At 51.9% G+C, this 22,958-nt stretch overlaps 1 protein-coding gene across 5 annotated transcripts in view; it reads left to right on the top strand.

Moving 5' to 3' along the window:
- ARHGAP26 (Rho GTPase activating protein 26) overlaps nt 1-22,958 on the top strand; it is a 104,766-nt gene that overhangs the window by 50,576 nt on the left and 31,232 nt on the right. For all 5 annotated transcript variants that reach the window (XR_006180925.1, XR_006180927.1, XR_006180926.1 and 2 more), the window contains exons 13-18: nt 1,797-1,862; nt 2,544-2,618; nt 7,083-7,170; nt 8,307-8,365; nt 9,271-9,376; nt 20,566-20,725. Coding sequence is in view for 2 of the 5 variants with exons in the window: in XM_042881557.1 (XP_042737491.1) it covers nt 1,797-1,862; nt 2,544-2,618; nt 7,083-7,170; nt 8,307-8,365; nt 9,271-9,376; nt 20,566-20,725 (554 nt within the window). In the remaining 3 variants the exon portion in view is untranslated. The remainder of the gene's footprint in view (nt 1-1,796; nt 1,863-2,543; nt 2,619-7,082; nt 7,171-8,306; nt 8,366-9,270; nt 9,377-20,565; nt 20,726-22,958) is intronic.

Below are 22,958 nucleotides of genomic sequence, written 5' to 3'. Positions count from 1 at the left end.
AGGCTGCTTCTGTGAGAGGAAAATCAAGCTTTTATGATGCTCATTAAAAGTTAAATTTAAAGATGAATAAAGGCACTTTGGATATTTAATCAGATATTATTTCTGGATATAACTACTGCAAATAAATCCCCGACCTTTCCTGATCCAGAGCTCAGCAACGAGTTGGAGAGCTTATTCATCTACTTGGGAGGATTATGCTCAGTCATTTCCATCCTGAAAAACTGCTCCTGTTTCTCCCCTCTTCTATGGCCGAGCAGCACAGCGAGGTGTGGGCTCAGCCCTTGTTGGCCCTGTGGTGGGGCATGCAGGGAATGGGACTGGTGATTGTGCTCAACCTCAGGCATCCCAGGGGCTCAGGGACACTGCTGCACTGTGGGAATGGTTGGCACTTAGAGCGTGCGAGCCCAAAATGGTGAGCTGTGTTGGCTGGACAGCATTGTACAGGGATGCCAAAAGATCAGGACTGAGTGCTAGGAAGCCCAGGTGGGCCTGTCTGTACAGAAGGGCTTCCACACTGTGCTTTCCTGCTCCTCAGGCACCCCATGCAGTGTTCTGTGGTGATCAGGTGCTGCAGGCAGCTTCCCTCTGATGGGTGCTGCCTTTGTTGGGTCTGTGCCTGCAGGGCGGCTGGGAGCTGTGCTGAGCCCCTGGGTGCTGAGCAGAGCACCCTGGAGCTTTGGGATGTTTGTACATCCTGCAGCACAGGAATCCTCCAGCCTATGTGCTTATGTTGGCTCAGCACTCCACAGTGCTTGCCCAGAAAAGTATAATAGACCTGTTTTACTGTTTCAGGTTTTTGTACCATTCATCATGTAACAACACCGGCAGGGAACTCAAAAGGAGTGATTAGCAAGGGCTGGCCCCATGAGAGGCATAGGCAGCCAGTGGACTGGAAGCCTGTCGTGAACCAAGTGCAAATCTGTGTTTAAATAAACAATTTGAGCAGGGAGAAGAATAGGAATAAAATCACGTGTGCCTTGCTGTGAGGACACTGCCAGCCCTGGGCTCTGCTCTGCTCCTCTTGGCCTCTAGGCAAGGCACGGTGTTGTCTCTTCCAGCACAACAGTTCCTCATGCCTGTGCAGAAGTGAAGTCCTCTGCTTTTAAGATAATGCTGTGGCTTTCCTCACTCCAGCGCCCTCCCTCTCAGGATGAGAGGTTAGCAGCATTGTGCAGTCCTTGCATAAGATGGCCCTGGGAGAGCTGTGCAACTCCTTGCTGGAGAATGCAGTGGGGATGCTGGATGTCTTCGTCTGGGTCGCTCCTGGGTGTCGGTGCAGCCCTGTGCAGCAGAGTCGGGCTGGGTTAGCTGGGTGGACGTGGAAAGGATTTATAGGAATTACCAGCACTTAGATGAAGCGGGCTGTTCTGTGCAGTTTTTTTGCAGGATTTATTGTGTCAAAAATATATGATTCCCCTTTTTTATTCACAAGCAACCTAGTGTCAGCTTTGCAGACAAAGGTCTCGCTGGGATATCTCCCCTTGGTTCATGTTCTGACCAGCTGTAGCCATAAATCTCTGGCACAGCCATAGCTGCTGGGGGGCAGAGATGCGGGAGGTGAGGATCAGAGCAGTGCTGAGGCTGCAGCGATGACCGAGGGTTGTGTGCTCACCACACTACACCTGGTACAAAGCTGTGCTCGTCTCTCTCCTCTGCAAGCACCTCATTTATCTTCTTTTCCTTCCCCCCTGTCTGAGCAGGAAGACAGCATTGCTGTGAATGCTGTGGATGGCTGCAGGATGAGAAGCCGTCCCTCTGCGGGGTGTTTGTCACTTCTCTCCTCTCTTCCCTTTCAGCTGCCCAGTTGGATAATATCGGCTTCAGCATAATCAAGAAATGCATACACGCTGTTGAAACGAGAGGTAGAGCGCTTCACCAGATGGTCTGGTTTGGGGGAAGGCGTTGCATCTGCTCACAGCGCAGCGATTGCTTACCTGCTCTTCTCATGAACGCGGATGATTTGTTAACCCTGTGAATCCCACGTCAGATAACCGCTGTGATGTGCTCACACACACCGTGCTGAGATGTGCTGCCGGGTGGCCTGGGTTGGCAGTGGGATCGGGGATGGGGCTGAGCCAGGAGGTGCAGCACAGAGCTACAGGCTGCGCCACAGCATGCCCCCCTGCAGTGATAACAAAGCATTTCCTCTCGTATGGCTGACAAACAGATATGAATTTCAGCCCTTCTCCATGCAGAATGTGGAAAAGGCTCAGACCTAAGCCTGAAGAACTTGGCCCAGTGAAATTTTTCTCAAATTGCCTTTCTGATGTACGTTGTGTGCAGATCCTTCATGGTGTGGCCATGCTCCCTCACTGCTAGTGCTGTGTGGTGGCCTTGGATTTTTGATTCTTGAGCTAACTGGGGTCATTACTTTTAATCAACACGTGAAAGCCCTGAAATCAAAACCAATTTTTACCCTCTTCTATAATTCTGTATGCAGTCAGTGGGAGTATTTAATTATTGCTGTTGGAGGGCCCAGAGAAATGAAATAAATATTAATAGCTCTTTTGACATCCTCCTAATAAACTCTTTATTTTTTCCAGGGATCAATGAGCAAGGACTCTACAGAATTGTTGGAGTAAACTCTAGAGTTCAAAAGCTGTTGAGTATATTAATGGGTGAGTAGCTTATATTTTGTTATGGGCAAGTGGGCTGTGCTGCTTCGAAGTCCAAGAAACCAAGAACGGAGGCTCCTGTCTGGGTACCTAATCGTGGTGACTGTGCCCTTAGGACCACATGCTGTTAGAGGCCCGGAGGTCCCAGGGCACTACTGGCAGGTTATGGAGGTAGGACTTGTGGAGAGCATTGCTCTGACAAGTTTTCTGTTGTGGTCACTGATGTCCTACTCACATGCGCTACAAATTTTGGCATCCTTCCCAAATGCAAACTAAAATCTTAGAAGAAAGAGCTGAAAGCTTTGGTTTTTAATCTCATAGCTCCCGCAGCGTTCCCAGAATACTTTTTAATTATTTTCTTGCATGCTGCATGCTGCCTGTGGCTCTGACTTTCTCCTTGGACCTTCCTGTGCCTGTTTTAACATAGTTTTGCTCAGAGCTTTCAAGCATGCGTTTTCTCATGCCTGAGACGTTGGGTCCCACAGCTGTGGGTGCTCGGGAGCGGAGGAGCTGTCAGGTCACACCGTGGCAGAGCCTGGTGCTGACAGCATGGCCTTGGTGTGCAGCCATGGAGCTGCTGCCCAGCAGCCCTCAGAACCCCTACGCATTTCTCCTTGCAAAAAGTTTGAGGCCGTTGCGTTCCATTCTGAACGTCTTCCCTCCTTTCATCCCCATTCCTCCTTCTTTTCCCACCACTGAAGTGCTCTGTGAGCAAAGCCCCTGGTGGCTGTTGCCGATGTCAGCACTAACCTCCTCAAAACTGGTAATCCAGAGAGACTATTAGGAAGCAGAAGGGTAAGGCTCTGAATCACAGCCCTCAGCTCTCTCCTGACGCAAGGGGACACGTCTGCATCACTTATGCTCTGGCATTTGGAAAGTTCGCCGCAGTCACAAGAGCTAGTGACTGCCTGTTTTTCTTTTATTAGTAGAAGTTTGGCATAGGCTCTGGAGCATGTGAGTACGTCCTGCTGGCCACGCAGATAAGCCAGCTCTGTCTCATGGTGCACACATTTGGCACCATTGCGTTAGAGCATCAGCTGAAGAGCATTGCTGCCCACTGATAAAAATAGGCCAGGGCCTGGGTGCCGTGCAGCATGGCAGCTCTGCTGTGCCAGGTCCTGTGCCTGTGGCTTCTGAAGCAGTGTGCATCATCTCGAGAACTGCAAGGTGACTGAACCTGCTCTGTTCTCCCATGGCCGAGCTTCATTGCATCGGCCTCACGGTTGCATCAGTTCTGATTAGAGGCTCTGAGGCTGTGACAGATGGCAAAACTTGCTTGTTTAAAGAGCTCTTTGGAGCTGGGAGGGATTCAAAGTTTTGGACCCCATCCAGCATCCATTATCTTCTCAGTGACCGAAGCCACTGAGCTGTTGACCTCGTGTCTCATAACGTGGTGATGTGCAGTCAGTGTTTTCTCTTTGCTGTGGCGTGTCTTCATTAGCTGTCGGCACTGGGAGGCCGAGGAGAGGTGGCTGTGTGCTCAGTGAGCGCCTGCTGGCTGTTGGCAGCTTCCTCCCCTGAGGGCCCCCCATCACCAGGGCTCTCTGCACACCCATCTCCCCACCTTTCTCTCAATCACCAATGGCTAAACCGTCCTTATGTGGAGCTGGCCTTTGAACTGTCTGCAAGGAAAGTGTTGAATTGTCAAAGCCTCTTTTGTTCCGTGTTGTCCCTCCTGTTTGGTGTCCTGAAGGTAGCAGCACCGCTCAGCTCAAAAGTTTGTGTTTGCATCCAACCCTCGTGAAAAGCAAAGCCAGATTTTGCTTGCGACTCCAGATTCCCCTTATATTTAGAAATGAATGTGGGCAGCTTCAGTGATTCACACGCAGTTTAAATGGCAAAAAGATTGAATTTCAGCGTGCGGCGGCTGATGTAAGTGACACTGCTGGGAGGGCCCTGGCTGCTTTGCAGAGGCCATGGCCGTGCTGTGCTGCAGTGCTCTGGGGTCAGGGGTGACACAGCCGGGCTTGGGCAGAGCCCCTGGCCTCATAGGAGCTCGGAGTGGAGCGGGCAGCGTGTGTGGAGGCTTGTGGGGGCAGCTCAGCTCTGGGAGGGTCAGCTGCCTTTCTTCAGCCTTCCCCATATTGCTGAAATGGGGACAAAACCCAGCCAACAGAGCTCTGTCACTTGGAGCCCTGGTGGAAGGGCATACTGCTGAGGGCGCTGATGCTGTAGCAGCTCTGAGCTGAGGGGGTGGGCTGGGCTTGTCTCTGCTGCACAGGCTGGGGGGCGAGGTGTCCTCCAGGTTGTAGGTGCTGTCACCTAATGTCTTATGGCTGTTCTGGAAGTCTCTCCAGCCACCCAAGGGTGGGTGGGAATTATGGCTGGGTGATGAGCTTGTGCTCCAGGCAGTTCCTCTCATCGTGCAGAAATTGGTGTGGAATTGAAACCATCTGTCTTATGGCAGCAGCTTTCTCCGTCCCCAGGAAATAGATGGAGAAGTTCTGTGAGAATGGGCTTTGGGCAGGGGCAGCAGGAGGCTGCTGTGCTGGGCTGCGGCTGTCTGCCCAGTGTGGGCTCCTGCTGCCAGCCCATGTCCTGCCCCCAGCACCTGTATGGTCACCTGCAGTGCAAAGACACTACTGGAAAACAAAAGACAAAAACAGACAACGTGTTCTATTTTCTGTATGATTTAGATCTGGAGATGTGCCGCTTCCTTTTCTTTCTTCACGTACCCACACGTGAGGCTTTAAGTAATGAATTCCTTTGCAGCCCGTAGAGAGCAGGACAGGCATCCTGTGTGGCATTTGTAACCGTGCACAACGAGCTCCCACCACAAGTGGGAAGTGATGCTGGAGTGTCGTGGCGTGAGCAAAATGCTTCCTTCTGCATCTGCTAAGAGACAGCAGAGCAGTAATGACAGCAGTGGGGAATTCAGGGTTAACACTGCACTGAGCTTGCTGGATGCTTTTATGGGCGCTATTTCACATTTACTCCGGTTCGTATGGAAGTTTGCCCTTGTGAGCAAACTGCATCCATCATTTAGGTGGCAGACAGATGCTGCCTCTGTAATGCACTGCCATAGCTGTGTGCGGGCCGGTGAGCGTGAAGGTCAGGGAGAGCTGCTTATCAGCACAGAGTCTTTGCATGTGAGCAGCCATATGACATCACCTGCTGTTCCATGAACCGTATTTAACAGCTCCTGGATGACCTTTCGAAAAGACGTCTGGTTGGGAGCTGTTGGCTCAGCTCCACCAAAGGCCTTGCCATTAAAAAGATGGTTTTCGGTTTGTTTTTAGGTTTTTGTTTGCCTTTTTCTTGTGGGGGCTTATCTTTAATCTGTTAGAATTGCCTCCTTAGGAAGGTCATGCAGTGGGAAGTTGCCTTGGCATCGAGAGGGAAGGATGGCGTTCAGTTGTGATTAATGCGAGGCACGTGATGCGGGTGTGAATGTACGTTTCTCCAATGGTTACTGTTTCAGGAGTTCCTCTTTCTGTAAGTTAAACTGAGGGAAACTCTGTAACTCCTATTCAGTGCGTTATTTTCATTCATTTTAAAATTCCACTATATTTACCCATTCCTTTAAAATTCAAGAGCACGTCTTGTGTGTCTGTGAGGTGAAGGTACTGCAGAGCTGCCTATGGCACCTCGTGGTGTCGGCAGCTGCACCCAGCAGCAGTGCCTGGCCGTGGGGCTCAGCCTGCAGGCAGGATGTGGTCCTGTGTTGCCGGAGGGTCCCACTGCTGTTTCTCCTGAGCTCTGGAGGGGTTTCCCACGGTTTCACTGAGGTCAGAGCGTGGCTGAGTCCTGCTGCTGCCTCCTGCCCAGCAGTGCCTGGTGCATCCCTCACTGCCGCTGTGCAGGGTTGTGCTCTTTGCTCTCTGTACTCTGAGCCTTTAAGTGTTGGTGTGAGATGCCCGTGGCCAGGCTGGTTCGTGCTGATGTGCTGGTGGTTTCTAAGCTGCCTGTTTCTAATTGATAGCAAAGAGTCGGGAGCGGTGTCACCCACTTTGTTTATGGCACGTGGTCGCGGAGCGTGGCCAGTGCAGGTCCTGCTGTGCGACTGGTGCTGTGCGTGGCTGCAGTGCTGGGGCTGGGAGCCTCAGCCCTGTCGGAGCTGTGATTTTTCTGCTGAGTCCTGCAGGGATCTGTGGTTGTCTTCTCCTGGGTCGTGTCTGTGCACTGCCATCACCCCTGTCATCAACTGCCGCGCTCCCCTGCACCCTGTTTAGTGCTGTGCTTTGAGTCCAGCTGCCAGGATCGTTGCTCATGACTGATGTTTTTCTTTTCTGCCCTGTTTTTTTTGTCCCGTGCAAGTGAGCATGTCCTGTGTCTGGTGATGAAGTCGGCTTCCCTGAGAAGCGCCTGCTGGGGAGCAGCTTGTGGTCTCTGGGGTTTGGAAGAGCAATGAGAATGGGACGTGATGAGCGTCCGTGCAGCTGGCTGTGCGCTGTCGGTGCTGAGTGGTACGAGCTGGGATTGTCTGCACTTGGGTTCACTTGTTTACTTTTCTTCTGTTTTCCTTAGATCCAAAAACTGCCACTGAAACCGAAACTGAGATCTGTGCAGAATGGGAGATAAAGACCATCACCAGTGCCCTGAAAACATACCTGAGGTAAGGGAAGCGAGGCTGGTCTGTCATGCAGCTTCAGGACCAGTTCCATGATGATCAGAGGCTTTACTGCCTATTATTTAACAAAAGCATTTATAAACAAAGAAACTGCCCTTAGAGAATTCATTCTTTTTCCTTGACCCTCTGGCATGCTTGAGTAGGATGGGGGGAATATTCTCAGCTTTCTGATAAGAGCATATATTGCATGAATGTAACAACAGGGCTCCTTCTCGCATGCCCTGCTCTGGTGTAGGCTTTTCTCTGAGCCTTTCACTGCGGGCTTCAGCCTGAGGAGTGCGTGGAGAAGGTGAGCACAGTGCTCCTGTCAGGGCCGTGGCAGTTGTTGCAGTCCCTTCTCAGAACTGGGTGCTAAGCTTTATGTAAGTAATAATTTCCATATGAAAGCTGATGCTGTTATCATGTGCGTTATCTTCCAGAAATGTTAGTTTCTTGGCAGCAGTCAGTATCTCATTCTCAACAACGTGCTTCTACCTGTTGTGACTGCAGGTTTTTGCTTTGTGTTGTCCTTCTGTGTTGGGTTGTTGTTTTTTTTTTTGAGAGGCAGAGAGCAAGAGAGAAGCTAAATCCAATTAGAGCGATGAGTGTCATTAGCTGGGTGGATCTCAGCCTAGAAAATCACAAAACACTGCATAATTTTGTATGATTGGCAACCTTTGTTCCAGAGCTTGAATTGTTTGCAAGGCAACAAGGAATGTCAGCAGCTCCAAGATGTCCCACTGAAGGGATGTGGAAGTGGGAGGGAGAATGGGAAGTGTAATGGGAACAGTGACTGTTAAAGTTTTATGACTGGGCTCGTTTCTCTTTTTAATTTATTTTTAAACTTACTCAGAAATCACAGACTCACTGAGGTACAAAAGCTTTGTTTTACTGTGGTACTGAAGGAATGTCAAAATTAAAAATGAATTTAGTATGGTACAAAAAAAGAGAGGAGGAATAAACTGAAGGTGCTTCAATAAGTCTTGCGCCTTCTGATGAGAGGAATCAATTGGAGTTGTTACCGCTTCGTTCTGCTCTCAAAAAACAGAGCTGAATTTATGGAGATTGCAGAGCTTTATTTCTGCAGTTCTGTGGATGGTGTTACTCACTTGTGCTGTGTGTGATACCTTTTTATCTTCCAGAATGCTTCCAGGGCCGCTCATGATGTACCAGTTTCAAAGGAGCTTCATCAAAGCAGCAAGTGAGTTTGTTGATGTTTACAGCACGGGGCCAGAAAAGGAACAGGACTTGCAAGCAGCTGAGCATAACCTCTACCCTGCTGCTCTCCCACTGATCTTAAATCTTGGAGAACAGAGCAAGAATTGAGATACAAGGGGCAGGGTGCCGTGTGGGACTTTCTGGATAAACAGAAAGCACGTGGTCATGTTTAGAGGAGGGCTGTCTGATGGCAGCAGCTGGTGGTGCAGGTATTTCTTCTTCTGACCATCAACCTCCAAAACCAGCGAGGCTGTTGTTTGAGCACACCTACACCGTTCTGATTTTATCAGTTGCGGTTCCAGCATCTGAGCTCCTTTCCTTTGTCTGCCCTGGGAGCATGCTTTGTGTGGGAGCAGGTGGCGGTCAGAGCTGTGTGCTGCAGGGAGGGCTCACGTCGGTGGTCACATCGGCAGTGGCCTCCTGGGAAGGGATGGCGGCAGGGGCTGCTCGCATGGCTCCTGCTCGGGCTCTGGGGCAGCCCCAAGACTGCAGGCTGCCACTTCCCAGGCGCTGTGCTGAGCGCACGCTGTGCTCAGAAGCGCGTTGGATGGGATCGTGCTGCTGCTTCCCATTGTTGAAGTCAGAGGAACGCTCCGGTTACGGCCAGCCCGTTCCCTGATCGCAGCTGACTTTTTGTGTGGCTGGCATCTGCTCTCAGCCTGTTGTCCCAGCCCATTGGTTTCTTACTTTTTCAAACAACTGATTGGAGCTGGTAAAGAGAAGAACTGCTGTGGAGGATACCTGCAGTGTGCCTGGTGTAGGTTAGAGGTAGGGGTTGGGAGCCTTGGGTCCCTGGGATGTCTGTGTGGGTTACTGTTTGGGCCCGCGTGCCCTTTTCTATAATAAACCCATGATGCAGAGATGAATCATCTTTTATTTCCAACACAGAACTGGAGAATCAGGAATCCAGGGTGTCAGAGATCCACAGCCTTGTTCATCGGCTCCCGGAGAAAAACAGGCAGATGCTGCACTTGCTCATGAACCACTTGGCAAAGTACGTATATGACTGATATGTTTTTCTCTCCATTTTCCACTTCCTTTGAAAGTTAACAGTGATAAAAAAAAGTTTCCTTGTGTTTGTGGTGTTGAGTCATATCTGGTTGACGACCAAGTGGAAACCTGTGTGTGAGTGAGATGGGAGAGCAGGGCAGCCCAGTGCCATCCTGCAGCGGTGTGGCAGCGCTGTGTTGGCTGCAGGTAGAGCCAGGTTAAGATCTTTGCGGGGGTTCAGACCAAGCCTGGGATTAAAGGACTGACAGATATTTCTTTGCAACAATAGGAGACTATTCTGAGGCATATTTTCTGCCTTAAAGCTACTTAATTCATTAATACTCCTAGGTTACCTTGAAACTTTTCAAGGGCAAAGGAACTGGATGATTTTTTTGCCTTCAGTGATAGAGCTGACCTGTAATTTCCCATCTTCCTGCTCCTGCTGTTTGCCATGGAAACCTTTGATTAGTGCTTAGGAAGTGAAAGCATCACAAGGTGTTTGTGCCAGCCCAAAGGCTGCTGGGTCGCTGGGTGAGCAGAGGGACTGGGCAGGACCCACAGACCTGAGCCTTTCAGAAGAAAATCTGGGAAAACCCAAAGTTATCTATTTTGGAGAAAAAATAATAAACGGTACTTGAAATGTGCTTAAAAACGACTCCAGATGCTTTCTGATGACATGAGTTTGTATCTGTTCCATGGACTCTCCCCAGCAAGGCTGTTAAAAACTAAAGGGCTTGTTTAGATCTCAGTTTCAAAACCTTCTGCATTTATGGGCTGCAACCAAGGGAAAGGCAGTTCCAGGTACTCCCATCCGCCAAGTATGTGCAAGGAGTCGCATAGCTGCTGAAGTGCTTTTCATTTAAAGGGAAACCCTGTGGTATTTGAGTGTGAGATGCGGAGCTGGGGAGGCAGGTAATACAATGGGCTTCAAGCTGTTTTAACGAGGAAGGAACTAAAACAAAACACAGACAATGAGTGCTAGTGGTGCTTGCTATATTAGGAGGAGAAACAGCTTACAGTGTTCAGTGGGAAAAAAATGATCTTGGAGAAAGGCAGGAAGCTGTGGGGATCAGAGCCTGTTCTGTTCCAGCAGCGCTGAGGCTGACCACAACAGCAAGCTTGAGGCGCTCCTGGTGTATGTGTGATGGAGGAAGGGCCGTTGTGTGAGGTGGCATGGGATGTCCCTGGGGGCAGAGCAGACAGATTCCACAGCCAGGTGCTGCTCCAGAGGGACAGGGCTGTGGACAGGGAGGATGACACCGGCCCCAGTCCTGCTCCTCTCCTCCTGCCCCACGGCGTCCCACTGGGTTTGGGGTCCCTGCAGGTGAGCCAGGCGGGGGGCTTGCAGGCGGTGTGAGGTGTGGGTGAAGTTTTGCATCTGCAGCAAATGGTTGCAGGGAGGCAGAGAGCAGAAGGAGGGGTGTCCTGCAGGGGGGGTTGGGTGCTCTGGGTGGGCTGATGCGAGGGGCAGCCAGCAGTGCTGTCAGAGCAGGCCAGGCAGGGCCCTGCTGCAGCTCTCGGAGGAGATTGTCTCATCTTCTTCCTCTTTTTTTAAGTAACATACGAATAATCAAGATTTGCATTTCTATCAGATGAGCTAACAAATATTTCTCAGAGTATTGATGTGGAGATCTCTTACACTAAAAAAAGAACCCACTGTGGGTCACACAGAGGTGTTCTGTGCCGTGTTTTGTTTGCATGTTTTGCTGTTGCTTACTGAAAAGGGAAACCAGGCTGCTTGTTTGGCACTGCTTGCAGTGGTAAGAGAGCCCTGCTCACACAGCCCATGCAAATAGCAATTATTATACAACTGAAACCTGAGCCAGGATAAGCACTGCTGAAGTGGTGGAGTTGGGCCCTTCTCGCTTCCACACCTCTTTGTGCTGCCTGTGAGCAGGGGCTGCATCCCCTGAAACATGAATTGAGCTGGGATTGTCAGTGCTCCTTCGTCTGTGCCCAGAGCTGCCTGTGTCCTCCTCTGCTCTGCAGACACCATTTCCAGGGAAATTTGCCATTATTATGTTAATCTCTGACCTGTGAATCGATGAAACCTTTAATTTTCTTTTCTGGGACATGCTCACATTGCTGGGACCTTTGTGATAAACCCAGCTGAATTATTGTTCCTGAAAGATCAAGACCAGTTTGATCTGGTGTTTTCTCAGGAGGATCTGTGCTGAAAAGCCCGACCTTGTGCCCAGGAGACTTCTAAGGATGCTCCAGGAACGTCACTTCCAAATGCTGCTTTACTGACAGCATGCAGCAGCTCTGGTGAAGCCTGTCGTTCCCTGGCCTGTCAGCTGAGTTGGCACAGGCTGCTGTGAGCTCAGGGGCGGCCATGCTGGAAGCTGGAGCTGATTGAGAAAATTTCTGGTTGTGTTAGCAGAGTTACAGTGCCATCCCCATCGTTCTGCTCTCCTTTAGTGTGCTTTGTAGGTGCAAAGCAGGAGGTTTTAGAGCCTATTTTTGTGCATTTTTTCACAGCTGGACTGGTGCTCGCTGCAGTAGGCAGGGCTGTGTGGCAACCCTATGCTATGCCCACCTTGGGCTGCTGCCCACTGCATGGCATGGCTGCTGGTGCCAGCCTGTGGGGCAAAGCTGCCTCTGCTCGGGGCATGCACACCTCTCCTTGCAAAAGGTCAAAGCAGTTATTGGGGTTGCAGCAGAAATGCGTGTACGTGTGTTTAGCAAAATTAATTATCTTTAATCATTCACAGCTGTGGCCTGGCCAGCAGTGACTCGTTCCCTCTGTTTTTGCTGTGGCGGTGTTTTCTAGTTCACGTGTTTTACCGCCGTGGCACTGATTGCCATCTCCCGCCCAAAGCGTTTCCCACGTATCGGCAGCGATGGTTCCCATGGCAGATCCAGCAGTAGCAGCAGGATGGGGCTCTGCCCGACCGAGTGCTGTTGGCAAAGGAGAGGGAGAAGGAATCTGCTGGGCTCTTGTGCCCAGAAGTGCAGCCTGGTGCTTGGCGTGGCGGCTCAGAGCTGAGCTGGCCATGCTGGCTCTCCGTGGCGCTCAGTGCCTGGCAGCACTGGGATGCACAGCGCAGCACTGGGGCGGCCGCTTCCTGCGCTTTTCCTCCGGTTGTTTTCCCCGTCTTCCCCCGAAGGTGCAGCAGCGATGCGGCTGACGCCTCTTGGCACGGCAGGTCTGATTTCATCCCCGTGGCAGCTGTTTATGTTGCTGTCTGGTAACTATTCATTTGCTTGATTTATGTATTACTTCCAGTAAGTCATTCTTGTCCAGGACGTTCTGGAAATTTCCACTAGCCTCTGAGGCCTTTAAGATACGCTTCTCTTGTATGTTCTTGGCCTGATTTGGCTGCCAAAAGAAAACAGCGAGCGAGATCTCTTGACCTTGCATGGAAAGTGTAAGCAGCGTTCCTCCCTCGCCGCTCTCCCTCTTCCTCGCTATGGGAATGGCGCCCGTGCTCCGCCAGCCCCGCCACGACTCGGCTTCTGCATGGGGAGCTGAGTGCATGTGGGGCGTTGTGGTGATGCACGGCATCTGGGTGCTCACTGGAGTGGCAGAGGGCAGTGTTTGATGGAAGGAAGGTGGAAGGTCTGTGTCTGGCCTGTGCAATAGAGATGGACCTCGCACGCTTTCTTGCTGCCGCCCTGTTTCTGTTTTTCTGCCATTTTCATGCTGGGGTGAGCTGGGTGTGGGTGCACGCACTGCCTGTGTGTGCCCTACAATAGAATCACAGCTTGGAAAACAGCTCTCACATCCCCAGCCTGGCCCGCCGTGCCCACTGACCGTGTCCCCAAGTGCCACATCTCCATGGTGCTTGGACACCTCCAGGGGTGGTGACTCGACCACCCCCTGGGCAGCTGTGCCAGTGCTGTTGGAGTGAAACAGTGCACTGAGGAAGGAAGGAAGGAAGTGAATTTAGACTGATCACGATTATTAAAAAAATAATAATAAAAATGTAGCAGCAAAAAAAAATAGTTGGCAAGAGTGCCAGGAGCTGATGAAAGTGGTACAGGAGCCAAAGCAGCGGGCACAGGCTGAAACGTGGGAAATTCCATCTGAATGTCAGAAAAAAGCCTTTTCATTCGGAAGGGGGCAATCGCTGGGTGCCAGGGGGCTGCGGAGCCTCTGTGCTGGGAGATATGGGATGTGGTCTCAGGTGTCCCTGCTGGGCTGGGGCTGGAGCTGGTGGGGTCCTGTGTGTGGAGCTGTGCTCCTCTGCTTCCTTTGTGCTGTGGGGTAACGGGTTGTGTTCCTCTTCCCTGGCTTTAAAAACACAGCTTTGAGCTGTGTTAACTATTTCAAATTGTCTTCTGGAGCCGAGCCCGCAAAGATCAATAAGAATCCCTTTTGCTGTAGTGCTTTGACATTATTAGCAAGTATAGCCAGTTGTCTGTTCGTGTTTTGTTGCTGAGTCGGGAGGGGGGGAAATCCCAACCCAGCCCAGCAGCGCTTGAGCTGCCTGCAAAGGGCAGGATTGGGGCTGGCAGGCTGCAGGAACCGCTGTGTGCAGCGCCGTGCCCCCAGCAGTGCAGGGCTGTGCAGAGCTGGGGTTTGTAGTGCTGGAGACGGCGGTGGTGGGGAGATGGCTCAGCAGATTAGTCTGAAATCGTAGCGCGACCGTGCTGCATGGCTAATCTAATTACAGCAGCTAACTGGAACCACCTGTAGCTGCGTGGAAAGACAAAGGCTGCGGAGGGCCCTGCTCCCCTCGCAGCGCCTCTGGCGGGGCTCTGCTGGCGCTGGGCTCCGCCAGGCTCACACGCATCTGAAGCATTAATGAAATCTGCATGTTTTTACCGTAATGGCTTCGTTTCCCCTGTTCACTTCATTTTTGTGTTAGGCTCCTGGAGATACGATTAGCTTTAATGTAGTTTGTTAGAGATGTAGTTTTCTAAATAGGACAGATCTGGGGGGTGGAAACTCCGGGATTGCGGGGTGCTGGCCGAGGTGCAGTGTGGGCACTGAAGGCAGCAGACGTGCCGTGGAAATGCGGCAAGTGTGAGCTGCAGATCTCGAATGGAATGTGTCTGCGGAGCCAAAGGCTGAGGTCTGCCTTCCTTTGCTGCTCGACTCCCACTAAGGTCAGCTCTGGAGCGAGCCGAACCTGCGCAGCATGAGGCTGTGGGGCTGGGGGGAGCAGGGCTTGCCCTGCACGGCACTCACCTGCATGCCAGCATGGGAACGGGTTTGTCCTGTGCAAAGCTGGCAACAGGGAAAGGGTGCATTGCTCTCAGAAACAAGCAGATGCAGGCTGTGCAGCACAGCGGGGCTTTGCAAGCACAGAGGAGTGTCCCTCAGTGCTTTCCCTGCCTCCTGCGGAAACCATTTGTGTGCTTGGGTCATGCAGAGGAAGAGGAAGCACTTAAGCAAGGTCAGCGGATGTGTGAGCCTCTCCAGCAATTGCAGGCGTTGTCTCCTAAGATCTTGCATCTGTCTTCAAATGGCCAGAGCCCGTTTTTCTGCTGTTGATATAAATGGCCATAATGCGATGGCCAGGCCCTGCTGATGCTGGGCTGGGATGCTGTGCCGGGTGGGCACCGAGCTGCCTTGTGCTGGGAATGCATCCCCTGCCTGCTGGGGTGTTCTACCCAATGCTCAGGGTGAGGGAGATCCTGCCTACTGCCTAGAGCCTTCCTGCACCTGGAGGGGTGGCTGTGGTGCCTGGTGTGAGCTGCTTCTCCCGCTCTGTTGGCCCCTCAGTGGTTTCATTGTTAATGGGAAATTCTGCAGAATGAAAAAAATTAATAATCCCGTAGGTGTTCTCTGTGTTTCTTGTACTCGGCTTCCCGTAACATGTAAGTGAGCAAAGGGTTTTGTTCTACTTCTGCAGATGAACTCTTCACCTCCTAAAACTAGATTGCCAAGAGATTAGCAGTTTGCTTTTGCTAGTGGCTTTCTTTCCATCTTGCTTCGCCCAGCAGGCCTGGTGCATTCGGAAGGACCTCTGCTCTAAGCTCTGAGGAGCAGACATTGGAGGCTGCAGCATCTCTGAGCAGGTTGGCTCTGGTGTCCCCAGAGGGAGTCCTCTCTCTGGATCTGATTCTGATCTGATTCTGATTCTGATCTCTGATCTGATTCTGGGTGGGTTACATTGGACCAGGGCTTGTGCTGGTGGGGCTGGCAGCACGTGGCTGCGGGTGTTGACACCTTGACACCAGGCGCTGTGACCTCCAGGAGGGATTCTGTGGGGTAGGCATTAGGGGTGGCATGTAGTTACCTGGATTCTTTGTAATTGGTTATCACAGTGAAACTGAAACCGTGTATAGAAACAGGTTGAATCAAGACTGAGCAGGGTTGTTTTTGTTTTTTTTTTAAGCCTATCCATTCTCTCTTGGTGCTTTATTGCAGTGGGCTGTGCTGATTTTCTTGTTGCAGTGTGAAAGTGCTGGTGATTTCTGCTCTTGTCCAAATACCAGCCCATGCACCATAAGTGGCAGTGCCAGGGCATGGGGGCACGGGGACACTGGCACTGCTGCACGGCACAGCTAAAGCTGCACTGCAGGGCTGTCCCTAATGGGAGAAGTGACTATTGTTATTGTAATTAGAGGAAAGATGTAATTAAGCGTAATGGGCTGAAGCTCTAAATGAGCTCTGTGCTCACACACAGAATTAGGGAAGGAGCAGAAGGTTGGGGTCGGGGCGTGCACTATGGGAGCTGCACTCGGTGCCGTCCCTCCTCCCATGAGCGTGTGCTGCAGCGGCAGTGCGGGCTGCAGTGTCCCCCATTGTCACCCCCTTGTGCCCCTGCTCCTGCAGTGCATTCCCCCTGAAATCTGGCATCCAGCTCGGCTTGCCCAAAGCCAGAGATGCTGCCTATAGAAGTGAAGGTTTGCTTTGCAAAGCCTGTGCTGCAGCACCACGCGTGCTTTACTTGCAAGTCGCAGCGTGCACGCTATTCACTCTGATGAGCTTTACCGATACCAAAGTTAGCGTTTGGCCTGTGCATCTGTTCAATGTGATACCAGCACTTTTATTGCCCTGGGAGCGAACCCAAGCCTCCAGCTGTGGCCAGATTCACCCGCGAGAAGAAGGGAGCCTTGTTGCAGCAGGACGGCTCCCAGCGAGCAGCGCAGAGCGGGGAAACCTGAGAGCCGTGAGGCTGCTGGCTGGGCAGCACTGTGCTTCTCGGTGTTGCAGCCGAGCACTTTGTCAACTGTTTTTAGAATGTTTCTCCTTGTCTGTGCTGGAAGGCTTTGTGCTTCCCTGGCGATCCATTCTCCTTCCGGACCTGCTGGTTGCATCCCATCCCAGCAGCTCATAGAGCCTTTTTGGCCCTGGGAGGCCATATCCAGGCCTTAATCAGCACAACGGGGTAAGCGAGGGCCGTGCAGTGTGCAGGTGTGTGTCCTTTCTGTGTCTGTGCTCTCTGCTTCGGAAGCTGGAGCTGCCCCAGCTACACTGCAGCCCGTCCATGCCCTGCTCCAGCCCTGCACACGTGCTGTGCAAGAGCTGCTGCTGAGTGCAAAAAAAATCTCCTTAGAATAACTTGGAGATGCATCTGTGATCATTGCCCTCAGTGCTGTCTTCAAGCTTGAGCTGTTTCTTTCCTGATTTACATTTGCTTTTGACAAATCTCCACATTAGGGCCTCCTGATTTTGGATCACACTGGTGTTCCCACTGATGACCTCACTGACGATCCCCCTTCCAGCTCCAGGCGCCTCGTGCTGTGGTACGACACTCCAGCAGGCTGCCCCAAAGCTGCCGCTGCGTCCCTGCAGGCAGAGCTCCTGGGCTGCATGCTGGGCACCCCTCTGCAGCTCTGCACAGCAGTCCCCAGTCCTGGGTGCCCTCTGTGCCCTTCTCCCAGCAGCACCGCCTCTCTGTGCCCCCTCCCCTGCCCCATCCCGCTGCCCCCCTGCAGTGCTGGGCTGAACACTCGTCCCGCTCCCACCTACACGCTCATCAGCCGCAGCCCAATTAAGCTCCATAATGTGCAGGGATGACTTGAATGCACCCAGGAACATTTCCCAGAACTCATTAGGTTTTATCCCATAAATACCTTCAATTGTGTGCTCAGGCAGCTGCCCGCTCTCTGTCCGGGGGTGTGTGTGACCCAGATTGCAGGGATGGGACTGGGGGAGTTGAGGGGGTCCTGGTTGCCCTCGGAAACCCCCCAGACCCCCCTCCCCCCAGTGCTGCTGGGTGCAGCAGTGCCTCTGCCACCCAACTGTCTGTGCTGTCTGTGCTCGTTGTCTGTAGTTCATCTCCACGTTCAGTGTGCAGCAAACTGCCGTAGCAGCCTGAGCAGCAGTAGGGCTGCTCACCCCCCATCAGGTTTTCATGTTAACTGGAAGCTTTGCTGGTGGTGATAGACGTGAAATGTGGTTTGACCACTGTGTAGCAGTGTGGTGTGAGTGTTGTTTTCCATCCTATAGAGCTTGTTAGGCTGGCTGCATTGTTTTTTGGGACACTGGGCCACTACTGTGGTGTGGGCTGGCTGCTGTGCAGGGCTCCTGGGGTTTCTCACACCACAGGCTTCTCTGTGGGTCAGTGGGCAGCGAAATGGGTCCCATAATTGGGCTTCTGTACAAGTGAGTAGGAGCTGTGGACCAGGCTGGACAAACTGGGTTTGTTAACATCTGTGAAATAAAGGAGTGCTGGGGCAGCATTTCCCACAGCTCGCCATGCCTCGCTGCAGCGCGTTTGTTACCTGATGCTGATTTCAAGCCTGTGCAAAAAAGAAATATTTACCGTTCCTGTGTGCTTCCCCTGCACTGAAGCCTGACTACCAATTACTCTGTATTAAATTATGTTTGGTCATGCCGGTGATTATACAGTATCCAAGCAACCCAGGCATAATCTAATTTAGCATACAACATGGATTTTCTCTGCTCCCCTTCTCCTTTGTTTTTCTGAGAGTGAATGCGAAGCTGAGTGGCTGCATGGCCTCAGGGCAGCGGTGCTGCAGGGCTGCAGCAGAGGCAGTGCTTACATCAGTGCCTGTGATGCTGCACTGGGTGCTGGCAGGGCAGTGGGCGCTGGGAGGGACAGCCCATAACCAGCCTGGAACCCAGCTGTGAGCGGCCACTGCTACCCAGGGAGTTGTGCTGGGTTCCCAGCTCCCATCTGTGCTGCGGGAGACTGCAAAGCGTGGGTGGAGAGAGCCCTGAGAAGGGACCCAGCTAAATTACTGCCAGTGCAATTGATTTCAGAGTGCACCGAGGGCCAGGAAGAAACAGCAGGTTAAAAGGAAAATGCAGCAAATACTTGTAAACCTTCTGGAGGGCAGCTCTGGTGTGGAACGAGTGATGTCTGCAGAAAGCATCTGTGAAAAGCACCGGCATTAGGGACACTTTGGTTGAGAACACCCCATCTTTAGAAACCAGGGCATTATTTGCTGGTACAAAGGCAGATGAAGAGGTATAATTTATAGTAAATCATCCTGTGGATAATGGATGTGGAATGTGAAGGATGTGAAAGGTGAATCATGTTTTGTAGCATAGCTTTAGTAACCATTATAAAGGCGGCTGGTGGAAAAGTACCCGCGGTGCAGCGCAGCGCTGCTGTACCACCCTGTTTGTTCCAGCAGGGACCGAGGGCTGTATGCTTACAAAATGTTGGCCCTTTGCAGAGCCGAAGCACCAGGGCACAGCAGAGCGGGGCTGTGTGTGCAGCAGGGCCCTGTCCTCCTTGGGAAGCCATTAATGCTGCAGTCTGTAATAATTAACGGGACTGGATACGGCTGCCTGGCGGTAATAAGTCAATGACAGGGCAATTTATTAGAGTGATGTATCGCGTGATAATGGTAATGAGAAATGAAGGGACCTAATTTTGTAAGACTTAGATCAATTTGGTTGTTTTTTTTATAAATGAACATTGTTTTAGTAACCACGGAAGATCATTACAATTATTATTTTATTAGTGCTGTTCACAACTATTTCGGTTTCAGTCTTCTGAGACCCAAATGGGAGCATAGGAGCGTGTGTTTGAAATGCAGATTGTGCTGCAAGGTGAAAATTCCTGTGGCATTTGTAAATGTCTGTTAGGGAGGTGTGGGAGGAGGGAAGGGATTTGGGTGCGTGGCTGTGGGGCCGCAGTCTGCAGGCAGGGGGGGCTTCTCAGACACCGTGAGGAACGTCCAGGGCTTCCTGACACTGGGAAGGTGATGAGTAAAAGGGATTTCTGCACCTTTGGGTTGGAACACAAGCCCTGGCATTGTCAGTGTGCTGGTGTGTGCGCTGCAGGGCTGGAACATGCAGCAGACCAGGCTCCTGCCTGCACTGAGTGTGGGGACAAGACTGCGTGGGGCAGGAGCTCCAAACATCCCAAGATCTGCTGCTGCCCCTGCTGTTACCCAGGAAGCCCTGTGTAGGATGAGGAGTGAAGAGTTCTTCTCTGACTCAAATGAGGCTTGGATGGAGAAGGATAGATAGCTTATTTTATTTTGAGTTTACGCTGTGCTGAAATGAGCTGCGTCTGCACGCGTGATGAGCGCTGCAATCTTAGTGCTGTGATCAGCAATAAAAGCTCATGGCAATAACTTGCTGCAGGGCCTGAGTCCTGCTGTGCTCTCCATGTGGTCCCATGTGCTCTCCAGGGAGAGAGATGACAGGGAAAAGGCATTGCTCTAAAAACATAGGATACAGTTCTGTGCCGACACTGTCTGAAGTCACTGAGCTTCCTGGTTGAAGAGGGCAGGAAAAAGCCACAGACTTGTGGTGATAGGGCTGTGGGCTCCTGCTGCACGTCCTCCTTGTCACCTCCTTGTGACTTGCGTTCACTGCATGACGTGTCACCATGTGGCCTGTCTGGGAGCAAGGCTCCAGTGTCCGTGTGTTCCTGGCTGGGAGGTTTCCTCGCCCGGCCCCCTGCAGCCAACCCGATGGGGCTGAGCCGTGACGGCAAAAAAATGGGTGAGAAAGGATTGGATTTTGGAACATATGAGGTCACTTGTTCAGCTGGAGAGCAGCATGTGTCAGAGGTCCAACAATTTGTTTTTAGAAGGGTTTCAAGCATTAATGATTCAAGATGTTTTCCTGGGAGTGGTTTGCAACATGAGCCTCGGTGGCCGGGGAAGCGTTGGGGTTTTATGGGATTAGCCAAATCCTGAGCTGCAATGCCTGCCATAACACAACCGTTGAGGCTGTACTTTTCCACATGGCTGAAGCTCCCCAGAAGTGTCAGGAAAGCAAACGGACTCATAAGCCTGGTGCCAGGCAAGGATGGGGGTCCATCCTGATTGCTCCCATCACCTACTTCTGTTGGTTTTCTTTTGCAGAGTTGCAGATAACCACAAGCAGAACCTGATGACTGTTGCTAATCTGGGTGTGGTGTTTGGGCCGACGCTTCTTCGACCCCAGGAGGAAACAGTCGCTGCCATTATGGACATCAAGTTTCAGAATATTGTGATTGAGATTTTAATAGAAAACCATGAGAAGGTAAAGACTTTACTTGCTTCTATCACTACAGTTTATTTCCTACACCTGATTTGTCACTTTGCAAGCTGCAGCCCACCTCCCCAGGGCCCTCCTTGCTGACTGTGGCCAGCAGCCATAAAGGGCCCAACTCGGTTCCTGCTTTTCTGACTACATCCAAGCACTGACATTCTCCACAGCGCTGATCTGCTGTGACAAGGCACAGTTGTGTCTGTTGCAAGGAGGCTCCCACCTGTTGCTGGCTCTGCTGGTGCAGCACTGTGGTAGCTCTGCTGCAGCTGGAGGACATCCTGCCTTGGGCACTCACTGACCCCTGGGTTTCTGGTCACCTTCAGGGTGACAACAGGAGAAGGCTCTCAAATGAGTGCCTGTGGGAGGCCATGTAATTCAGCAAACGGCAGCACTAAAACACTGAACACGAGCATTGCTCACAGAGTGCTTGTGCATGCATGGAGTGGCGGTGAGGCAGAGCATCCTGCAGGGCCACTGTCCAGAGGTGGTGTGTTGCTGAACTTCCCATGCAGTGCTGCTGGGTGCCTGTGATATGAAAGCAGTCTGGGCTAAGGAGGATGTGATGCTCGGGGCTGTATGCTACTCGGGGCTCTCTCCAGAGTCTGTTAGCCCATCAGTTGCATGTGTTAAGCTGCAAGGCTGAGTCCCACATGCATGTGGTGCAGGTGTCAGCCCTGGGGCTCATCTGCCTGGTGCTGCCAAGGGGCAGCGAGTGCATGTCCAGCAGGGATGGATTGCGTGTTGTTGGAGAAATTTCCTCCAGAGGCAGATAAACATCGTGGTATTTATTTAGCCTGGAGGAGCTATTTTCTCTTATCTTTGTGGGGTGCAGTTACAGTGATTGCTTAATCGTGTGCTGCTGCAGAGGGGAGTGCGAGCAGCAGCCGTGAGCCTGTGGCTGAGCCCCAGCCCTGCGCTGAGCAGCAGGCATGAGCCTTGTGGGCTGTTGGTGGCCATCCACCCTTCTGTCTGTCCATCCATCCGTCTGTACATCTGCAGTGTCCCAGCAGTGGCACCAAGAAACCATTCAAGCATTGTGTCACTGCTGTGGGTGCACTTTGCTGTCTCTTTCCTCGCTGAGCCCTATGGCTGCCTTCCCCTCGCAGGTCCTTGCAGCAGCAGGGCCTCAGGCTGGTTCTTGTTCAGTTCCAGCCGAGCCTCCTCCATCAGGTGGCACCTGGGGGGATCGATGATGGATTTCTGCAGTGATGGTCTGTGTGGGCTGCAGTGCTGCTCACCAGCAAAATGACACCTGTGCCGCAGGGCTCCCGAGTGCTTCCATGGCTACCCTTCCTTAGGAGTAATTTATGGCACCAGCAGAAGGGAAGGCTGTGACTGGGCTGTGTGCTGCCGTCACGCCGACTGCGGGTGGGCGTAAGTGCTGCGTGCTGTCTGTGCTGCCCGGCTGCTCTCATGCACTGGGTACTGATGGTGCAGGATGGAGAGATGCTGTTTGCACTGCCTGCACAAAGGCACGGGTACCGCGTGGCACAGTAATGCTGCATGCAGGATGCTGTTGGACCCATGTCCCCATTTCTCCTAGATTCTCCAAGAAAGAGGGAGGTGGCAGGAGGCAGCAAGTGGGAAGAAAATCTTTTCTAAAGTCAGTCCCGGTGCTGGTTCACTCCCTCTTTAGGACTGTTTAGTTTCAGTGTATTCCTTAATTTGAATTGATTGGAACTCATTGAAGTTTCCCTGCAGGAGCTGCTGTAGGTGATTAGCAATATGCGAGCCCTCTGTGCTGCGCTGCTGCTGCTTTATATTGTTTTACGCTGGTGACTCACAGCCACTGTTTATGATTAAGTGCATTCTCAGGGAAAATGTAATTGATTTGAATGGTTCCTGGCAATCAGCGACTGTCTGGTATTACATTATATTTCCCTCAGGTAAGTGGGACGCCTCTCCCATTAAAATTGCTATTGTCACAGTGAGGCACAGAGCACTGGGCTGTGAGTGTGCCCAGAGCTGCAGTGGGGTGGATGGGAGCCCTGAAGCACTGGAGCTGGGGCAGATGTGCAGTGTATGTTTGTGAGAGCAACGCAGCAGCGTAACCTGCTGCAGGACACGTGTGGGATGCGTGCTTTTAAAGGATAAAATGGTTTTTCTGCTATGGCTCAGGATGTTACCATGACAAGCAAACTGAGAGTGAATCCTCTGCAAGAAACCAGGGATGCAGTGTTGTATTGGAAATTTGCAGCTCCAATGCTTTGGAAAAAGCAATTTG

The sequence above is a fragment of the Lagopus leucura genome, unplaced genomic scaffold, assembly GCF_019238085.1.
Source record: "Lagopus leucura isolate 7727_CA_CO unplaced genomic scaffold, USGS_WTPT01 Super-Scaffold_100030, whole genome shotgun sequence".
In the NCBI taxonomy this organism is placed as follows: Eukaryota; Metazoa; Chordata; class Aves; order Galliformes; family Phasianidae; genus Lagopus; species Lagopus leucura.
Note: the sequence above shows the minus strand (reverse complement) of the source record. Positions and strands in the feature narration are given on the sequence as shown.